At 51.7% G+C, this 16,933-nt stretch overlaps 1 protein-coding gene across 1 annotated transcript; it reads left to right on the plus strand.

The window, feature by feature from the left end:
• Positions 1-1,603: 1,603 nt before the first annotated feature.
• LOC119856549 (sulfotransferase 1C2-like) lies at positions 1,604-14,130 on the plus strand. The gene is made up of 8 exons (XM_038404179.2): positions 1,604-1,818; positions 3,272-3,541; positions 4,833-4,958; positions 5,028-5,125; positions 5,370-5,496; positions 6,052-6,146; positions 11,010-11,190; positions 11,820-14,130. The coding sequence occupies exons 2-8, from the start codon at positions 3,373-3,375 to the stop codon at positions 11,930-11,932; spliced, it is 909 nt and encodes a 302-aa protein (XP_038260107.1). The 5' UTR covers positions 1,604-1,818; positions 3,272-3,372; the 3' UTR covers positions 11,933-14,130.
• The last annotated feature ends 2,803 nt before the right edge of the window (positions 14,131-16,933 follow it).

A 16,933-nucleotide genomic window follows, 5' to 3' on the forward strand; every position in this document is an offset into this window, starting at 1 on the left:
CCCAGGGCAGGGGGACTGGCTGGCTCATGGGGCGGGGAAGGGGACACAGAAGCTTTCTTCTCAGCCAAAGTGGAAAGAAGATCCAGGACTCCTGGATCACAATCTTCCAATGTAACCATTAAACCACAGTCCCCCCCGAGAGCTTGGAATAGATCCCAGGAGTCCTGTATCCTATCCCTCCCCCCTCCCCTTCTCTAACCCACTAGACTCCACCTCTCTCCCAGAGCCAGGGATAGAACCCACAAGTCTTGACTCTCATCCCCCCCGATGTAACCCCCTAGATGGCCACGCTCGTCCTAAAGCTGGGGCTAGAACCAGGAGTCTAATGTCCATTCCGCTGTGTTCTAACCACTAGCTCACCCAACTAGCTCAGCCTCCTGTGTGCTGTTACCACTGTGATACCAAGACGTCAGGCATCTTATAAATATCACAGGGACACCTACATGTCAGGTGTTCATGAGACGGGAGCACTCAGAGGATGTATCTACACCAGCTTTTCCCTGCAAACTAGACCAGGCGCTAGCAATCCTCCGCGCTTTCACTGTCACATCATCTAGAACTGCTGCTGTGAGCCTTGCCTGTTTTAGAGCTCCTGCCATTGCTAACGGCAAGGCCACAGAGTCTTCCTCCAGCACAGCACAAAGATGGTACTAACCACTGGAACAAACTTCCAAAGGAAGTGGTGGATTCTTCAGTTCCCGAGCAGTTGCCTTTCGGGAAGAAGTTCTAGTCAAACACAAGTTATTGGGCTCACTACAGAGGGAACCGGATTACGTTCTCTGGCCTGTGCCACACAGAAGATCAGAATAGATGGACAGGTGCAGAGAAGGGCTACTAGCAGGGCCAGTGCAACCACTAGGCAAACTAGGCTGTCACCTAGGCCACCAAGTGGTTGGGGGCGGCCAAAAGCACGCTCCGGGGAGGTGGTGGAGTGGAGATGAGCTGGGGCAGGGGGGGTGCGGGGAGGGCCGCCTGCAGCAAGTAATGGGGGGGGGGGCGGTGGCGCGCAGGGGAACCGCTTCCCACCCCAGCTCACCTCCGCTCTGCCTCTTCCACTGAGCACGCGCCCCGCTCTGCTTCTCTCCCTCCCAGGCTTGCGGCACCAGTCAGGAGGCGGGAGAAGCGGAACTGCGGTGGCGTGCTCGGGGAGGAGGAGGCGCAGAGGTGAGCTGGGGCAGGGAGCTGCCGCACGGCTCCCCGGGCCGAGGGAGGGGGAGCGAGGAGCTGCCGCACGGCTCCCCGGGCACAAGGAGGAAGTTTCGCCTAGGGCGTGAAACATCCTTGCACCGGCCCTGGCTACTAGGACGGTCAGGGGAATGGAGATGAAGGCTGGAGGAGCTTGGTTTGTTTAGCCCAGGTAAATGAAGGCCAAGAGGGGATCTGTTTGCTCTCTATAAATACCTCGAGGGGCAAGCCAGCAGAGAGAGAAAAGAGCTCCTGAAGCAAAGGGCAGTGTTGGTGCAAGAACAACATGGGGATAAACTGGCAAGGAGTCAATTCAGACTGGAGACAAGAAGAAGGTTTGTGCGGGTGGAGGGGCCATACCATGGTTTCAAAGAACAGCTGCAGGACTCTGCAGCAGATGGGGTGAGGAACAGAAACTGCCAAGTCATGGGAAACCGACTTGGATTAAAAATGCTACCTGCTAAAAGCAGCGCCCTGGCTTTGCCTAGCTGATCAAGACGGAAACTTTGCTCCCCAGCAGGAGAAAGTTCAGTGTCCAGATTAAGCAGCTTCATAGACCCCGTGTGACCATCTCAGTCACCCGTCGGAGGTGTGAAGGAGGCTGGATCAGCTTGTCAAGACAACAGGCGGAAGGTAAAAAGCTGAGGAGCTGTAGGAGGGTATCTTGTCTCAGAGCCACTAAAAAGCCAACAGCAAAATCCATACTTAAGTTCTCTAACTTTATGGCGTAACAGGGGCCTTAGTTTTAAAGACATTATTGCAAGAGATGAACTGATCGCTCCCAGAGTTTGGTGATAATTGAGTACAGATTGGGATTCTCTGGTTACTACAAAAAGAAAAGGAGGACTTGTGGCACCTTAGAGACTAACAAATTTATTAGAGCATAAGCTTTCGCGAGCTACAGCTCACTTCATCGGATGCATTTACTGGTTACTACAGTTCAGCTGGGATCAATCAAATGAGCAAAATAAAAGACAGTTTAAGGCATGAGTGTAACCTGAGAAATGAGCAAGTCTGTTGGAGTCCAGACACCTGGGGTCTCTCTTTGCCACTGACTTGCTGGGAAAATTCTCAAAAAGAAAAGGAGGACCCGTGGCACCTTAGAGACTAACAAATTTATTAGAGCATAAGCTTTCGTGAGCTACACGAAAGGCTGGGCTGGATCGAACGGAGTTGGACGTCTCTGGGCCTTTACGCCCACATCTGCAAAACAGAGGCTTATTAATGAAATTATACACCGTATCTATGGTGTTTATATGCTCCGATTACCATAGTAGCTGAGCACCTCACAATCTTTAATGTATTCACATTCAAACACCTCTGTGGGGCAGGGCAGGGCTATTATACCCATTTTACAGATGGGAAACTGAGGCACCGAGGGTACAGCTACACTGCAAAATAAACCCACAGGAGCAAGTCTCCAAGTCTGGATCTATATACACAGGCTCAAGCTACAGGGCTAAAAACAGCCACACAGGCATTCCTTCTCCTGCTCCGAGTTCCACCCCCTTTGCTAAGGTTCAGAACCATGTCTATATGGCTCTTTTTAGCCCCATAGCACAGGCCCAAGTCCGTAGGTCAAGGCTCTGAGACTCCCTGCTCTGTGTGTTTTTCTGCTGGGTAGACATACCCAGACAGACTAAGTGCCCAAGATGACACAGAAAATCTGTGGCAGAACTGGCAATTGAACAAGGTCTTCTGAGGCAAAAGCTGCTGCCCTACCCACAGATCCACTCGTCCTCAACACTTCCTTGAAATGTACAAATGAAATAACTGTTATTTTCAAATGCCAGCTTTTTGCTCAACTGTTTTGCTGTGTGTGCGTATCAGTCCTGTCTTGCTGCTTTAACAGCGGTTTTACTCTGTTAGCTTGGTCGAGTCAAAATCTGAGCCAGACTCGAATCTGACTCCTGCATTGCCCACAGGTTGTTCTTTTTTCTTAAGTCAGTTCAGACTGAAGGCCTGTTACTGCTAATGGGAGAAGGGGAGAACCCTTCTTATCTCTCTGATCCCCGGCTCGGTTTACAGGGTTGGTATCTAGGCACTGTTTAAATGGAAGACAATTATTCTATTGTTACTTTTTCAGCATCTCAGCCAGGACACTAGTGGGTGTTTAATAGTTGCTGTGCCTCAACCCAGAGACGGCTGCATTTCAGTGCTGGGTGATCATCTAGTCTATGATACACGATGTCCAAAGAACAGACTAAAGCGCTCACACCGGAAAAAGAGGGACGTCCAGAACTGGACGAAGTGGAGGGGATTCTGCTCTCCCAGGCCACCTGTAATGAATGGCAGCGGATCCAGGGTTTCCAAGCCAGGCCCGACGATCTGCTCATCTGTACCTACCCCAAAGCAGGTGGGTATTTGCTGAGGGGAAGGCTACAGAGAAAGTTAGGAGCACTGAGACAGCAATGTACGCCCATTCCTGTGTCTGGGAGCATTGTTAAAGGGCTTCTTCCACTGTGGTGGGGAAGATTCAATAGACTGCTCAAGGAAGAGCCTTGGAGGTGGTAGACGGCTGGTCAGGTATCATGCAAAGGAGTGCCAGGGTGGGCTAGCACTTAGATGGGAGATGCAGGGAAAATCCCAGGGCGCTGCAGGAAATAGTACTGGTGACTCAGTAGCAACCTAATACCCTAGTGTGGCACTATGGGGCACTGTGCGGCAAGGGGCAGGGAGCTCGGTAGGGGACGCTCTCCCCTCATGCTGGCCCCAGTGCGGCATTAGGGGGTGCTGCAGGAAGCGGGATGGCGGGGGTATTCTGGTCTTTAAATCAGTACTATAACAACCTGACCGACATGGCATCTGGGCGCGCTGTGCTGTGGAAGTTGATGTCTTGGAGAAGATATATGGAGAATAATACATCCTTACCCCTTTTTGACCTGAGGGAATAGTGAATTTTTAGGGTCCTGTGGGTTCTTTTGGTTAGAAAGAGAAACTAAGATTGGAATTGGTATTTCTTTGATGCCATTCTGTTTATTTACAAGGAATATAGAGAGTCCTCTGACCTGAACACAGCAGGGATCAAACCACAGGGGACCGGTTCTTTGCTTACAGTTCCAAGACTCTTTTCCAGCCAACCCTCCACCCAAAAGCTCTCGCTCGCTTAGCTTTGTCTCAGGGTCATGTTACCAGGGCTTTTTTGGCTGTCTCTGGGGCTTGATTGCTGCTGGCTTCTCTTATACATACAGCTGCAATTAGTGAGTCGATCCCCAAGCCTCCTGGATTTGCATTCAATCCAGTCTTTGAGCAGTGGCTTTTGTTATCTGTCCCCTGGGTGGCTTTTTCCTTTGTTTCGGCTATCACTAAGCAAAAGAGCATTTAGTTGCTCCCTCATGAAGGCTGAATGGAATATCCCTAGTTCTTATATAGCATTTTCTGTCATCATATCTCAAAGCACTTTGCACAGGAAGTTGATATCCTAATTTAAAGATGGGGAAACTGAGGCACAGAGAGGGAACGTGACTTCTCCAAGGTCCCCCAGCTGGCCAGAGCCAGGACTAGAACCCAGGTCTCCCAAATCTGGTGTTTTATCCATTAGGTCTTGGTGTCTCAAGGCAGCAAGTAACCCCAATCTCCATAACAATATGGGCACAGCGGGTTTGGCTGGAATAAACACTCCACTCCCCTCCTTTCCCGGTGGGAAGGCACAACCTGGATCCAGGAGATAGTAGACATGATCCAGCAGGACGGAGACTTGGAGAAGTGCAAGCGCGCCCCCGTCCACCGCCGGCACCCCTTCATCGAGTGGGCTCGTCCGCCCCAACCCTCAGGTAGGTGCTGCTGGGGTGGGTGGGGTTGGTTCTTCACGCACAACATCTGAACCTCACTCCCACGTGCAGGTGTGGAACAAGCCGAAGCCATGCCCTCGCCACGGACCCTGAAAACCCACCTCCCCATCAAACTGCTGCCTCCATCCTTCTGGGAACAGCAGTGTAAGGTAATCCCTCCTCTAAGTGCCATGCCCGCAATGGCAGCCACTGCGCCCCACCCCAGAGGTGGCTGCATTTCAGTGTTAGGTGACTGATCCCTGTGCAGGGTTGCTATGTGGGTATTTAACACCTGGGAACAGAGGTGTAAGGTAACCCCCCCCACAAGCTTGAGCTTAGAGACCCCCCCTTGACCTGCAGCACTGACCCATAGCAAACCCCTCTCCCTCTGTCGTTCTTGCCCCATCCACTCAGTTCCTGTACGTGGCTCGTAATGCCAAGGACTGCATGGTCTCCTACTACCACTTCCAGAGAATGAGCAAGGTAGTGCCTGACCCGGGCCCCTGGCACGAGTATTTTGAGAGGTTCATGGCGGGCAAAGGTGAGTTCAGCCCAGCTCCTTGGCTTGGCATCCAGAACTTCCTCTTCATGTTGTCCATCCTGGGGGGAGCGCCCATGCTGGGAGTCACCCCCCCCCAGTCCTGGGGTCCCCCCTAGAGTATCCCACCCATGTGCTCTCAGTCCTGAGGTTCCCCCATCCCAGGGAGAGCACACCCTGCTGGGGAGACCCCCCCATCCCTGTGCCCTAAGCCCTGGAGTCCCCTAGAGCCCCTCCCCCAAGGAAAGTGCCCCCTGCTGGGGAGAGCCCCTGTACCCTCAGCTATGGGATCCCCTTAAGCTCCCAGCCTGGGAAAAGCACCTCCTGCTGGGAAGACACCCCACACACACGGTCTCACCCCTGGGGTCCCCTCCCAGTGACTCCAATCCTGGGGAGATTGTCCCCTGCTGGGGAGACCCCATCTCTACGCTCTCAGCTCTGGGATCCCCCTAGTGCCCCTGTGGTCTCGGAGAGCAATCCCTGCTGGGGAGACCCCCTGCATTGCTCCGCAGCCCCACTTGTGCTCACGGTGCTGTCTCCCTGCTCTCTCTGCTGCAGTGGGCTGGGGTCCATGGCATGACCATGTGAAGGGCTGGTGGAAGGTGAAGGACAAGCACTGTGTGCTCTTCCTCTTCTACGAGGACATGAAGAAGGTGAGCGGCTCTGTGGGGAGGATTTGGGGGGGCTGAGCTGCGAGCCCCATAGGACCTTTGAAACTGCAGCATAGGGGACTCTGCATGGGAAGGGAGGAGAAATGAATCCTTCCCAGCTTGTGTCTTTAAAGGGAACAGGAGATGGGATTCCAATCATAGAATCATAGAATCATAGAATATCAGGGTTGGAAGGGACCCCAGAAGGTCATCTAGTCCAACCCCCTGCTCAAAGCAGGACCAAGTCCCAGTTAAATCATCCCAGCCAGGGCTTTGTCAAGCCTGACCTTAAAAACCTCTAAGGAAGGAGATTCTACCACCTCCCTAGGTAACGCATTCCAGTGTTTCACCACCCTCTTAGTGAAAAAGTTTTTCCTAATATCCAATCTAAACCTCCCCCATTGCAACTTGAGACCATTACTCCTCGTTCTGTCATCTGCTACCATTGAGAACAGTCTAGAGCCATCCTCTTTGAAACCCCCTTTCAGGTAGTTGAAAGCAGCTATCAAATCCCCCCTCATTCTTCTCTTCTGCAGACTAAACAATCCCAGCTCCCTCAGCCTCTCCTCATAAGTCATGTGCTCTAGACCCCTAATCATTTTTGTTGCCCTTCGCTGTACTCTTTCCAATTTATCCACATCCTTCTTGTAGTGTGGGGCCCAAAACTGGACACAGTACTCCAGATGAGGCCTCACCAGTGTCGAATAGAGGGGAACGATCACGTCCCTCAATCTGCTCGCTATGCCCCTACTTATACATCCCAAAATGCCATTGGCCTTCTTGGCAACAAGGGCACACTGCTGACTCATATCCAGCTTCTCGTCCACTGTCACCCCTAGGTCCTTTTCCGCAGAACTGCTGCCGAGCCATTCGGTCCCTAGTCTGTAGCGGTGCATTGGATTCTTCCATCCTAAGTGCAGGACCCTGCACTTATCCTTATTGAACCTCATTAGATTTCTTTTGGCCCAATCTTCCAATTTGTCTAGGTCCTTCTGTATCCTATCCCTCCCCTCCAGCGTATCTACCACTCCTCCCAGTTTAGTATCATCCGCAAATTTGCTGAGAGTGCAATCCACACCATCCTCCAGATCATTTATGAAGATATTGAACAAAACGGGCCCCAGGACCGACCCCTGGGGCACTCCACTTGACACCGGCTGCCAACTAGACATGGAGCCATTGATCACTACCCGTTGAGCCCGACAATCTAGCCAGCTTTCTACCCACCTTATAGTGCATTCATCCAGCCCATACTTCCTTAACTTGCTGACAAGAATGCTGTGGGAGACCGTGTCAAAAGCTTTGCTAAAGTCAAGAAACAATACATCCACTGCTTTCCCTTCATCCACAGAACCAGTAATCTCATCATAAAAGGCGATTAGATTAGTCAGGCATGACCTTCCCTTGGTGAATCCATGCTGACTGTTCCTGATCACTTTCCTCTCCTCTAAGTGCTTCAGGATTGATTCTTTGAGGACCTGCTCCATGATTTTTCCAGGGACTGAGGTGAGGCTGACCGGCCTGTAGTTCCCAGGATCCTCCTTCTTCCCTCTTTTAAAGATGGGCACTACATTAGCCTTTTTCCAGTCATCCGGGACTTCCCCCGTTCGCCACGAGTTTTCAAAGATAATGGCCAAGGGCTCTGCAATCACAGCCGCCAATTCCCTCAGCACTCTCGGATGCAATTCGTCCGGCCCCATGGACTTGTGCACGTCCAGCTTTTCTAAATAGTCCCTAACCACCTCTATCTCTACAGAGGGCTGGCCATCTCTTCCCCATTTTGTGATGCCCAGCACAGCAGTCTGGGAGCTGACCTTGTTAGTGAAAACAGAGGCAAAAAAAGCATTGAGTACATTAGCTTTTTCCACATCCTTTGTCACTAGCTTGCCTCCCTCATTCAGTAAGGGGCCCACACTTTCCTTGGCTTTCTTCTTGTTGCCAACATACCTGAAGAAACCCTTCTTGTTACTCTTGACATCTCTTGCTAGCTGCAGCTCCAGGTGCGATTTGGCCCTCCTGATATCTTTCCTACATGCCCGAGCAATATTTTTATACTCTTCCCTGGTCATATGTCCAACCTTCCACTTCTTGTAAGCTTCTTTTTTATGTTTAAGATCCGCTAAGATTTCACCATTAAGCCAAGCTGGTCGTCTGCCATATTTACTATTCTTTCGACTCATCGGGATGGTTTGTCCCTGTAACCTCAACAGGGATTCCTTGAAATACAGCCAGCTCTCCTGGACTCCCTTCCCTTTCATGTTAGTCCCCCAGGGGATCCTGGCCATCTGTTCCCTGAGGGAGTCAAAGTCTGCTTTCCTGAAGTCCAGGGTCCGTATCCTGCTGCTTACCTTTCTTCCCTGCGTCAGGATCCTGAACTCAACCAACTCATGGTCACTGCCTCCCAGATTCCCATCCACTTTTGCTTCCCCCACTAATTCTACCCGGTTTGTGAGCAGCAGGTCAAGAAAAGCGCTCCCCCTAGTTGGCTCCCCTAGCACTTGCACCAGGAAATTGTCCCCTACGCTTTCCAAAAACTTCCTGGATTGTCTATGCACCGCTGTATTGCTCTCCCAGCAGATATCAGGAAAATTAAAGTCACCCATGAGAATCAGGGCATGCGATCTAGTAGCTTCCGTGAGTTGCCGGAAGAAAGCCTCATCCACCTCATCCCCCTGGTCCGGTGGTCTATAGCAGACTCCCACCATGACATCACTCTTGTTGCACACACTTCTAAACTTAATCCAGAGACACTCAGGTTTTTCCACAGTTTCGTACCGGAGCTCTGAGCAGTCATACTGCTCCCTTACATACACTGCTACTCCCCCACCTTTTCTGCCCTGCCTGTCCTTCCTGAACAGTTTATAACCATCCATGACTGTACTCCAGTCATGTGAGTTATCCCACCAAGTCTCTGTTATTCCAATCACGTCATAATTCCTTGACATCACCAGGACCTCCAGTTCTCCCTGCTTGTTTCCAAGGCTTTGTGCATTTGTATATAAGCACTTGAGATAACCTGTTGATCGCCCCTCATTCCCAGTATGAGGCAGGAGCCCTCCCCTCACAGACATTCCTGCCTGTGCTTCCTCCCGGTATCCCGCTTTCCCACTTACCTCAGGGCTTTGGTCTCCTTCCCCCGGTGAACCTAGTTTAAAGCCCTCCTCACTAGGTTAGCCAGCCTGCTGGCAAAGATGTTCTTCCCTCTCTTCGTAAGATGGAGCCCGTCTCTGCCCAGCACTCCTCCTTCATGGAACACCATCCCATGGTCAAAGAATCCAAAGCCTTCTCTCCGACACCACCTGCGTAGCCATTCGTTGACCTCCACGATTCGACGGTCCCTACCCAGGCCTTTTCCTTCCATGGGGAGGATGGACGAGAACACCACTTGCGCCTCCAACTCCTTTATCCTTCTTCCCAGAGCCACGTAGTCCGCAGTGATCCGCTCAAGGTCATTCTTGGCAGTATCATTGGTGCCCACGTGGAGAAGCAGGAAGGGGTAGCGATCCGAGGGCTTGATGAGTCTCGGCAGTCTCTCCGTCACATCACGAATCTTAGCCCCTGGCAAGCAGCAGACTTCTTGGTTTTCCCGGTCAGGGCGGCAGATAGATGACTCAGTCCCCCGGAGGAGAGAGTCCCCGACCACCACCACCCGCCTTCTCCTCTTGGGAGTGGTGGTCGTGGAACCCCCAACCTCAGGACATCGCATCTCATGCCTCCCAACCAGCGGAGTCTCCTTCTGCTTTCTCCCCCCAGACATATCATCTGGTCCACTCTCCGCATTGGTACCTGTGGAGAGAACATGAAAGCGGTTAGTTACCTGTGTCTGTGTTACTGGAACCCGGACATTCCGCTTACCTCTTCTGGAGGTCACATGTTGCCAAGCTTCTTCACTGGCCTCTTGGCTCCTCTGTGCAACCTGCTCTACATCTTTAGAGCTTTGTGCCCCTAGAAGGCTATCCTGAGTTTGGTCCAGAAAATCCTCAGTCTCTCGTATACAACGCAGGGTCGTTACCTGTTGCTCCAGACCTTCAATCTTCTCTTCCAATATGGAGACCAGCTTGCACTTTGTACAGACAAAGTCGCTTCTGTCCTGTGGAAGAAAGACAAACATGGCACATCCAGTGCAGGTCACAACAGCTGAACCCCCCCCTTCCATATCACCTACCTACTATGAGCTTCCTCAGAGACGTTGGCAAGATGTAAGCCTCACTGGGCTCACTCCAGGCGAACTCCCAGGCAAACTCCTGCTGTGAGCTGCTCTGCTGTCCCCGCTGCTCCGCTGCCGCTCAGCTGGTTCGCGAGGCTCTGGCTATTTTTAAACAGCCAGGCTTCCCTGACGCAAACACACAGACACCCTAATGCCCGCCCCCTGCAGGCTAGCAGCCAATCAGACACTCACTCAGGCTCTCTCCCTGCCCTCCCAGCAAACACACGCTCGGATACTTCCTCAGCAAGCAAACACACACACTCGGATACTTACCAGTCCCAGGCAAACTCCTGCTGTGAGCTGCTCTGCTGTCCCCGCTGCTCCGCTGGTTCGCTGCCGCTCAATGCTGTGAGCTTCTCTGCAGCAGTGCCCTACTGGGGAGCACAGTGCTGCAAACTTCCCTGCAAGCAGTGTCCTGCTCTAAATTCCAGGGCTGTGAGCTTCCCCACAGCTGTGTTCTGATTCAAGTTCAATTAACTTCCAGACAGTATTGCCATGGACTGGCAAGGCCTCTAGTGCTGTGAGCTTCCTTGCAGCAGTGTCCTGTCAGTGCCTTGCAGGGGCTGTAGCACTGTGAGCTTCCTCAGAGCAGTGTCCTGTCAGTGCCTAGCAGGGACCCTAGTGCTGTGAGCTTCCTCAGAGCAGTGCCTTCCCCACAGGACCCAAAGCGTGAGATCCAGAAGGTGGCCCAGTTTCTGGAGAAGAACCTGGACCAGGAGCTTCTGGAGAAAATCGTCTATCACACGTCATTTGATGTCATGAAGGACAATCCCATGGCTAACCGCTCTGGCGTCGCCCTGTCCATCATGGACCAGTCCATCTCCCCATTCATGCGCAAAGGTAATACGGTCCTTAGACCTACCCCTGGGATGGGTTCCAGGGCACCCCCTGCTGGTGATGGGTGTGTGACACCCCCCCCCCCGAAAGTAACACACTTCTGAGACAAGCTGTACACACCCTGTTCTTGTCTGGACCTGGGTTGGCTGTTAAGCTTCAGAAGGGCATTTAAAAAGGGGAGTTGTGGTTTGGGTGCCTCATGCTCCCATTCTCCTATATTGGTCACGCTTCCTGGCTGGACTACCTCTCCCATTAGAGATCACAGTCTGCCCCCTTCTTGAATGCATCATGGGACTCTGGACCATGGTGCATCATGGGATATGTAGTCTGGTTAGGTAGCCTGGGAGTCCAGAGTCCTAGGTTCTATCCCTACGTCTAGTCAGGACTCCCGGGTTCTCACCTCAGCTCTTCCACCAACTCACTTCAGAAGGGCATTTAAAAGTCGATAGAGGTTTGGGGCTTTGCCCTGCTTGGCTCACAGCAGTGCTCAGCAAGGCCTTGAGAGCTGTGAGCTTCCCCAGAACAGGGCCTTGGCAGCTGTGTTAGGCCTGATGCAGATGCTGGCTGTGTCTAAAGTCCAAGCCCTTCCCCTCGCATGGCAACTCCTGTCTCTGCATCTCTGTTGTCTGCAGGGACTGTCGGGGACTGGAAGAACCACTTCACCGTGGCGCAGAATGAGCGCTTTGATGAGGATTATGAGGAGAAGATGACTGGGACCAATCTGACCTTCTGCATGGAGCTCTGAGGATCCTGCCTCTGTCAGGATCCACCCAGCCTGCTGCAGCCACCCCTGCAGGCCCCTGAATCTCTACCAGTCTCTTCCAAGGTGGCGGACCTTCTGCCATGGACCATTCCCAGGCTCAGCCAAACCCCAGGGCTTTTCTGTGGGGCAGTGGTGAGGGTTCTTCCACTGTATAACCCTGCCCTCTCTGTCCCATTTTCACCTCTTCTTCCCTTCCCATTCCCACCTACTGCTCCTTCCCTCCTCCTCACCCACCATGGCCCATCTTTACAACTGGCTGGAAAATGGGAGCTATTTCTTCCCATCACAAATGCCAATTTTTTTTGGCAAAAACCTGAATTCCACACAATTTTAATTTAGAAATGCTGCCTTATGGGAGTTGTGGTTTGGGTACCTCATGCTCCCATTCTCCTATATGGGTCACACTTCCTGGCTGGACTACATCTCCCATGAGAGACCACAGACCTCCCCTCTTCTTGAGTGCATTATGGGACTCTGGGCCATGGTGCATCATGGGATATGTAGTCTGGTTAGATAGCCTGGGAGTCCAGATTCCTAGGCTCTATCCCTAGGTCTGGGAGGGGAGTGGGGTCTAGTGGGTTAGTGCAATGGTGGGCTGGGAGTCAGGTTCTATCCTCAGCTCTTCCACCAACTCACTGCTTGAGCCTGGACAAGCCACTTTCCCTAACTGTGATCTCCACTGGAAAGAGGGGAAATTAAGTCACTATACTATTTCATGTCTCTAAAACGACGTGATGCGTGGGGGGGGCATGCGGGATCACATACCCCTCGCCCCCCCCCGATTTGCTGCTTGGCTTGTACTGAGCATGCTCAGTAACGCTGCTGAAGCCAGCTGCCATCACTATCCTCCCCACCCACTCACCCACCCACCCACCCACTGTTGCTCCTATCATCTCTGCTATAAATCCCCTTTTAGGTAATCTCAGTTGCCAGGGTCGAAGGAGGAACATAAATGTACTTCTCATTTAATTCCTGAAGCAACTGTTACGTCCGCTGTGGGTTCTGATGTGGCTGGGCTGGGGAAACAGGGCCAAATTTCTCCTCACCACTGAATCGTGCAGAACAAAGTGATTGCTTTTTTTAAAACTGCCGCTTGCCCTTTCATTAATCTCAGCTGAAAAGTCTGATCTGGTTGACTGTAATGGAGCAGGAGCTGGAAGTGCAGTTAAGGGTGATCTGCTTTCTTAGGGTACAGAAAGAGACTGATCAAAGGAGGGCTGAGGTTGGGGTCAGACACTGGATAATTTGGTATTAGGCACTTACCCAGCTCTAAATCATACATTTGAGCAGGCAGAACTCTGTCATTGGGGTTTCTAATCCTACAGCCAGCTGACGTCTTTTAGAACCCTCTTTTAGAATTGATAAAGAATTTTTTATCTCCAGAATTCTTTTTGATGATCAGGTGTTGAGATTAATTTGTTGATTTGACTTTGATTTGGCAATTGTAATTAATGCTGGTCCCCACCCCCCAAAAAAAAATCTTGACGGAAGAGTATTCCATCAATGGTGTATGGATCCAAATTGAAAGGTTTTGTTATCAGCTAAGCTTTTGACAGAAAAAAATCTCAACATAATTCTGAATCAAAATGGAATAGTTTGTTTTGACTTGCTTGTTTTGTATCAACTTATATTGTGAAATATTCATTGTTGTACTAACTTTATCACTTATCATTGAGTTATCAAAACATTCTGATCAGGTTGTGGGCAGGCTTCTGAATTAAAAATTTTCTTTTGAAATTTCCTTTCCATGAAAGCTGCAACTGCTCATCTGGATTGGCAACAAAATTCAGTGTCAAAATGTTGGACCTTCCCATGGAAAATCCTGTTTTCTAGCCATCTCCAGTTGTATTGCTTTTATCTGTAGTTTGATTTTACATTAGTAATAATAGTTTAACTTTGGTAGGCGGGGGGGGGGGGTTTGAAGTGGCTTTAATAAAATTCATAGAAAGGTACCGAGACACGCCTCTACCAGTAAGCAATTTGGGTCTGGGTGAATATCAGCTGATCAACCTAAAAACCTGACCCTCTCCTCTCAGTTAGTCTCTGTGTCTCACAAAAGACAAGTAACTGACAATGAGTGGACTGCAAAGCATAGCCTACTGGTGACAATAAGTGATCTGAGTGCAAGTGATTTATTTTTTGCTATCAAGTGTGAAATTAATAAAATATGAATGGTCTTAGTTTAATCTCGTTCTAGTTCTGTTTGTGCTCATAATCTGCTGTTGGACAAATCCTAGGTAAAAACAGGTGATTTTCAGATTAACACCCTCTCCCTTCTCCCTACAAGGTATTCTTGGACTCCTTCAGGTTCATCTTCACAGGCTGTCTACTAATGGCTCACTCATTTGGTGCTGAGGTGCAGCTGACAGTGGGGTGGGGAACGACGGTAGGTAAAAGCCTCACAGAAACACTGCAGAGGGATGGCTTGCCCCGGGCTGAGATGCAGCCACCTCTGGTGTGGGGCATCCCCGTTCTTTGGGGATAAAATCTAGGAATCCTGGCTCCCAGCCCCGCGCTGTAACCAGCTATACTTTGCTCCCCTCCTAGAGCTGGGAATGGAGGCCAGGAGTCTTGGCTCCCAGCCTCCTCTTCCTTTAGCTACAGGACCATAATGCTGCTCTGTGCGTCTCATTATACTGCCAGCATTTTCATTGCTAAGGACATTTGCATTCTTAGCATGTCCCCATACCCCTCCTCGTGGCCAATGCCATCTCTTTCTGTGTGTGCAGTGGCGGATTAACCACTGTGCCAACGGGGCTTGTGCCCAGGAGCCCTGGCTAATTGGGGGACCCCTGGAAAAATGGGCACCCCCCTGCCCCAACCCAACTTCCCAGCAGGAGCGCCGGGCAGGCAGGGGAAGCCCCCACACCAGCTCCCCAGGAGTGCTGTGCATGGGGGCAGGACAAGGCAAGTCCCTGCGCCCTGACTCCATTTCCCCTGGCAGAAGTGCTGGCGAAGTGGGGGGGAGGCACTTGCTCTAGCCCAGGGCCCCACAAACTCCTAATCCACCTCTGCTATGTGCCACATGGTCAGCATCATCTCTGTGCTGGGAATAGAACCCAGGAGTCCTGACTCTCAGCAGCCCCCACCCTTAATCACTGGACTCCACTGCCCTTCCAGAGGCAGGGATAGAACCCAGAAGTCCTGAGGCCCAGCCCCTACTCTAACCATTACTCCCCACTCCCCTCCCAGTGCTGGTAATAAAACCCAGGAGTCCTGGCTCCCATGCTAAAGAGGGCTTGAGGTATGAGATCGTTAACTCTGGCTGTGCTGTTCAAGGGCCTTATTAGAGTCTACTTTAAAGAGACAGGGCCCTGCTCGCAAATTTGCCTCTGGGTTTTATGCATCTTCAAATATTAAGTCTTGCTAGAAATCCTTTCATTAAAGAAAGGAGGCTAGGAAAGAACCTGCTGACCTGGTGCTGTGGCATTCAGAAACTTGGCTATTAAGTAACCAGGCTAGAAACACAGGACCAAATTCATAGAGTTTGTTGCCAGAAGGGACCAGTAGATTAGATCATATTCGGGTGTAATATGGTTTCACACACAAGTCACTCCTGTCTTGAGCCCAATAAGTTGTGTTAGACCAAAGCATCTTTCAAAAAGGCATCCAGGCTGGTTTTGAAAATTTCTAGAGATGGAGAATCCACCGCTGCCCTGGGGAGTTTGTTCCTGTGGTTAATCACCTTCACTGTTAAAAATTGGTGCCTTATTTCTGACTGGAATTTCATCTGGCTCTAACTTCCAGCCCTTGGTTCTCCTTCCACCTTTCTCCACTAGTTTAAAAGGGCCGTGGATACTTGGGATATTCACCCCACAAAGGTCCATGTACACCAGCATCAAGTCACCTCTCCATCTTTTTGGTCAACTAAACAGACCGAGTCTCTCACTCTCAGACATTTTCTCCAGCCCGCCAATCTTTTTTTTTTTTTTTTAGCTCTTCTCTGCACCGTCTCCAGTTTCTCAACCTCCTTTTTAAAAATGTGTGCGCCAGAACTGGACCCAGCATCTGTGTCACCAATGCGGTGCAGAGAGTTTAAATGGCCCCTCTACACATTCCCAGCTGGTGGATACCAGCAGAACTCCCTTGCCTTCAGTGGCGCGACAATGATTAACGCCGGCGGACAGTCTGTCCACTTTGTGATAATCAAGTTACCCTGGCCCTGATTCTCTGCCGCCTTGCACCTTGTGCAGTCCCGAGTTTACAATGGCTCCAGTGGCTCCATGGAGCCAGGCCTGTGCTCAGAAGGGGCCCTGGGCTGCTCTGCTTGCATTGCGCCCCGAGACCCCGCTGGCTCCCCCTGCCCGCCACTTGCTCCTCTCGGCCCCACCCCCCTGCTCTTCTCTGCCCCCTAGCCAGACCCCAGAGCACCTCTGGCTCTGGGCAGTCTTTGCTTCCCACCACCTGTGGGGCCCCCGTCTCCCTGGAGCTGAGCCGCGTGGGACTGGTGCAGAAGCCTGGCCAGTTTCAGCCAGGTGGGGGGGGAAGAAGGAGACAGTGTGGGGAGCTTGGCTGGGCCCCTCCAGGCAAGTGCGTCTTGAGGGAGCCTGGCCGGGGCAGGCCCTGACCTGGCTGATCACACCACTCCCAAGGGATCAGAGCGATTCCTGGCCCCGGGACCAGCCCTGGCTGTGCTGCCGGCTCAGCCTGGCAGATACAGTAGGATTACCATATTTGAACATTCAGAAAAGAGGACACTCCATGGGGGGGCATTTGCTCGTACCCCAACTCCACCCCTTCCCCCGCCCCCATTCCAACCCCTTCCCCAAAGTCCCTGTCCCAATTCCGCCCCCTTCCTGCCCCATTGGACTCCTTCCCCAAATCCCCGCCCCGGCCCCGCTTCCTCCCCTGAGCACGCTGCATTCCCCCCCCCCCGCCCCCCTCCCTCCCAGCCATGCGAAACAGCTAGGGGGAAAAAGCAGGCACTCTCTCAAGTGATCAACATTCACTCTCTTTCTTGAATGATCAACTCTTCTTTGGGGA

This window comes from Dermochelys coriacea, chromosome 6, assembly GCF_009764565.3.
Source record: "Dermochelys coriacea isolate rDerCor1 chromosome 6, rDerCor1.pri.v4, whole genome shotgun sequence".
NCBI lineage: Eukaryota > Metazoa > Chordata > Testudines > Dermochelyidae > Dermochelys > Dermochelys coriacea.